The sequence below is a fragment of the Gossypium hirsutum genome, chromosome A02 (genome assembly GCF_007990345.1).
Source record: "Gossypium hirsutum isolate 1008001.06 chromosome A02, Gossypium_hirsutum_v2.1, whole genome shotgun sequence".
In the NCBI taxonomy this organism is placed as follows: Eukaryota; Viridiplantae; Streptophyta; class Magnoliopsida; order Malvales; family Malvaceae; genus Gossypium; species Gossypium hirsutum.
The window spans coordinates 38,576,793-38,580,791 of record NC_053425.1 but is presented as its reverse complement, the minus strand read 5'-3'; the positions used below and the strand labels follow the sequence as shown (position 1 = coordinate 38,580,791).

At 35.2% G+C, this 3,999-nt stretch overlaps 1 protein-coding gene across 1 annotated transcript; it reads left to right on the top strand.

Moving 5' to 3' along the window:
* Positions 1-390: 390 nt before the first annotated feature.
* On the top strand, positions 391-3,311 carry LOC107951285 (pentatricopeptide repeat-containing protein At4g21300). Its single transcript, XM_016886280.2, has one exon. It carries the CDS (start codon positions 400-402, stop codon positions 3,010-3,012), a length of 2,613 nt encoding a protein of 870 aa, XP_016741769.1. The 5' UTR covers positions 391-399; the 3' UTR covers positions 3,013-3,311.
* Positions 3,312-3,999: the final 688 nt, after the last annotated feature.

Genomic DNA, 3,999 nt, shown 5'->3' with positions numbered 1-3,999 from the left:
ATAACATTTCTATAATTTTCCTAACCGAGTTAGTTAGTGACCTGGTTAAAGGTAAGACTGACTTAATTAAACAGTTAATAAATAATATAGATATATATTAGATTAGATTTGTTGTGGAGATGTAACAAAAAAGATATTCATATAATATAAGATTGTTGAAACTAAATTCAAGTAGCCGATTAAACCGGATAAATTTAGAGTTGTCTAATACAATAATCCATAGCGAGAAAAAGAATTAGTTAACCAATAAATTGATGGAACTAAGTTAAAAGATCAGTTAAATTATTTAAGCAAAATTTTTAATTTTTTAATAATTTTTTGATTATATAATTTTTATAAAATTTTAATAATTTATTTATTTGAAATCGGAATGGTGTTATTTAACTGAAAACCAAATGCATGATTTCCCTCCACTCCTTTCCTCTCCTCTCTGAGTATCTTCAAATTTCATCATGCAAGCTTGAAATCAAGTCCAAGCATTATAGAGTTTGGCCAATATGCAGTGTTACTACCGGAGAAATGTACCTGAAAAATCTCTCTTTAGTCTGTAAACTGTATCGACTCATTATTACACCTCTCAAATGTTTTCATACCAACTCCCGTCACAATCCAGCATTCCAACTTCCCTCATTCTTGCAGTCTTCTTCTATTGCTTTAAATCTTCATCAAGGCAAACAGGTTCACGCCCAGCTCATCCTCAATGGAATTACTACTGCCAATCCTCTCCTTTTGGCTATGTATCTTCGTGTTGGTAGCTTTACAGATGCCAAGAACCTATTTTATCGGATGGATTTAGGCTGTATAAAGCGTTGGAATTTGATGATTAGAGGATTAGTTAAAATGGGTAGCTTTCATTTTGCCTTGATGTTTTATTTTAAGTTGCTGGGTTGTGGGGTTTCTCCTGATAATTTTACTTTCCCTCCTGTAGTCAAGGCTTGTAGTGCTTTAAATTATGTAAGATGTGGTACCTTGATTCATGAGTTAATTATGTTAATGGGTTTTGAAGTTAATGTTTTTATCGGCAGTTCTTTGATCAACTTGTATGTAGAGAACGGGTATACTAGTCTCGCTCGTAATTTGTTTGATAAATTGCCAGTGAGGGATTGTGTTTTGTGGAATGTGATGCTTAATGGGTATGTTAAATTGGCGGAATTAGATAAAGCTATAGAGATTTTTGAGGAAATGAGGAAAGGCGAAACAAAGCCAAATGAGGTAACATTTGCTGCTATTTTGTCTGTTTGTGGTTCCGATGGAATGGTGAATTTTGGTACTCAGCTTCATGGCCTCGTTGTTAGCTGCGGCTTGGACTCGGATTCTGTGGTGGTAAACACGCTTCTGTCCATGTATTCAAAATGTGGTTGGTTGTCTGATGGTCGTAAATTGTTTGATATGATACTTCAGGCTGATTTAGTGTCTTGGAATGGAATGATTTCGGGCTATGTTCAAAATGGTTTTATGGAAGATGCTTTATGTTTGTTCAGTGAGATGATATCTTCTGGAGTAAAACCTGACTCAATCACCCTCTCAAGTTTTCTTCCAGCTGTTACTGGGTTGGGAAGTTTAAGAAAAGGTAGAGAAATTCATGGTTATATATTAAGGCATGGAATCCCTTTGGATGTTTTCTTAAAAAGTGCACTTGTTGATGTATACTTGAAATGTAGGGCTGTGGACATGGCACGGAACATTTATAACCAAAGCACCAAGTTTGATATTGTCATGTGCACAGCTATGATTTCGGGGTACGTGCTTAATGGGTTGAGCAATGATGCTTTAGAGATTTTCAGGTGGCTACTTAAAGAGAAAATTAGGCCGAATGCTGTAACACTGGCAAGTGTTCTACCTGCTTGTACAGATTTAGCTGCAATACAAACGGGGAAGGAATTGCATTCTAGTATCATAAAAAATGGGCTTGCTGATAGATGTCATGTGGGAAATGCTGTCATAGACATGTATGCAAAGTGTGGAAGACTGGATCTTGCTCATCGTGTTTTCAGAAGGTTGACTGAAAGAGATTCTGTTTGTTGGAACTCAATGATCACTAGCTGTTCCCAAAATGGGAAACCGGAGGAGGCCATTAATCTCTTCCGTCAGATGGGGAGGACTGGAACCAAGTATGACTGTGTGAGCATATCAGCTGCTCTTTCTGCTATTGCCAATCTACCAGCACTTCATTTTGGGAAAGAGATCCATGGGTTTATGATTAAAAATTCACTCGTCTCTGATCTATTCGCTGAGAGTGCACTCATTGATATGTATGCAAAATGTGGACACTTGGATCTTGCTCAGCATGTATTTGACATGATGGAATTGAAAAATGAAGTTTCATGGAATAGTATCATTGCCGCATATGGAAACCATGGCCACCTTAAAGATTGTCTTGTCCTGTTCGACAAAATGTTGAAGAATAAAATTCAGCCTGATCATGTTACTTTTCTAGCTATAATATCTGCTTGTGGTCATGCTGGTAAAGTTAATGATGGAGTTCATCACTTCAAGAGCATGGTTGAGGAATATGGAATCCCACCTCGGATGGAACATTATGCATGTATGGTAGATTTGCTTGGACGTGCTGGTCGCTTGGATGAGGCTTTTAAAGCAATACAGAGCATGCCATTTTCTCCGGACGCTGGTGTTTGGGGTACATTGCTTGGAGCCTGTCGAAGCCAAGGAAATGTTGAGCTTGCTGAAGTGGCTTCAAGGCATCTTTTTGATTTGGACCCTCAAAATTCTGGTTACTATGTACTGCTGTCGAATTTACTTGCTGATGCTGGACACTGGAGATGTGTGCTTAAGGTGCGGAGTTTGATGAAGGAAAGAGGAGTTGAAAAAGTACCTGGGTACAGTTGGATAGAGGTCAACAGCACGACCCATATGTTTGTTGCTGCAGATGGAAGTCATCCACAGTCCAAGCATATTTATTCATTGTTGAAGACTCTTCTTCTAGAGCTAAAAAGGGAAGGATATGTTCCTCAGCTTTATCTTCGAATGAACCCAAAGGAGATAGTGTCATGACTTCCACTTCCACCTTCGTGCTGACAACTACATCACGGATAAAATTCTAGCCCGGTAACCATGGGATTCAACGGTCCATTGGGAATGTAAGGTTTTTGAGATATGCTTGCATAGCTTTTAATTTCGATTTTGAAGGACATATCTTGCCAAAATGAATGTGAGGTAATTTAAATCATCTTGGCATCAATAATTTGTACTTGGTGGGAGGACATTATTTATAAACTAACATGTTAAGCTTGCACCAATATAATATAATATAATATAATATAACATTATATAATATAATATAATATTTATTTAACTATTTGTGACTAGGCATGTAATAAATGTTCAAGTTGATTTGTGTTGGAGCAAATAAACTTTTATTTTATTTTTGGTAATAAGATTATGAAAATGTAATATTATAAATAATATGTTATGTTTATTTTGCTTGGTTCATGTAAAATTTTGGTCATTAATTGTTACAAAATTTACTCTTTTTTAACAAATTAATTTATTTAATGGTTTTTTAGTCTCAATTATCAGTAAATTATAATAATTTTTTATTACAATTTATATATCAACTTCTTTTTTTACCTGTGCATCATTCATATAAAATTATTAGTTGTTTTATTGTTAAATACTTACTAAAATTTACATTGCAACAAATCATATATTAATGTAATAGTAGTATGTTTATATAACACCCTTTGCCTAGTCCAGTTGTCGAACTCGAGAAATAGAATGCTACAGACAAATACAAAACATCTACATACAAATTATAGTTCAAAAATTCAATTCAATATCATTTTACCAGATATGATCAAGTATAACATGCAATACAATCAATTTTGAGTTTAAATTGAGCTTACTAAAGCTTTAAATTAACTCGATATCAATCAGGGATCAATTTGAATCAAATACAAAATGATAAGAAAATTCTGTAAACAAGGGTCACATGGCCGTGTCCATTGACCGTGTGAAAGGTTGAGGCTATGTAAGGATGGG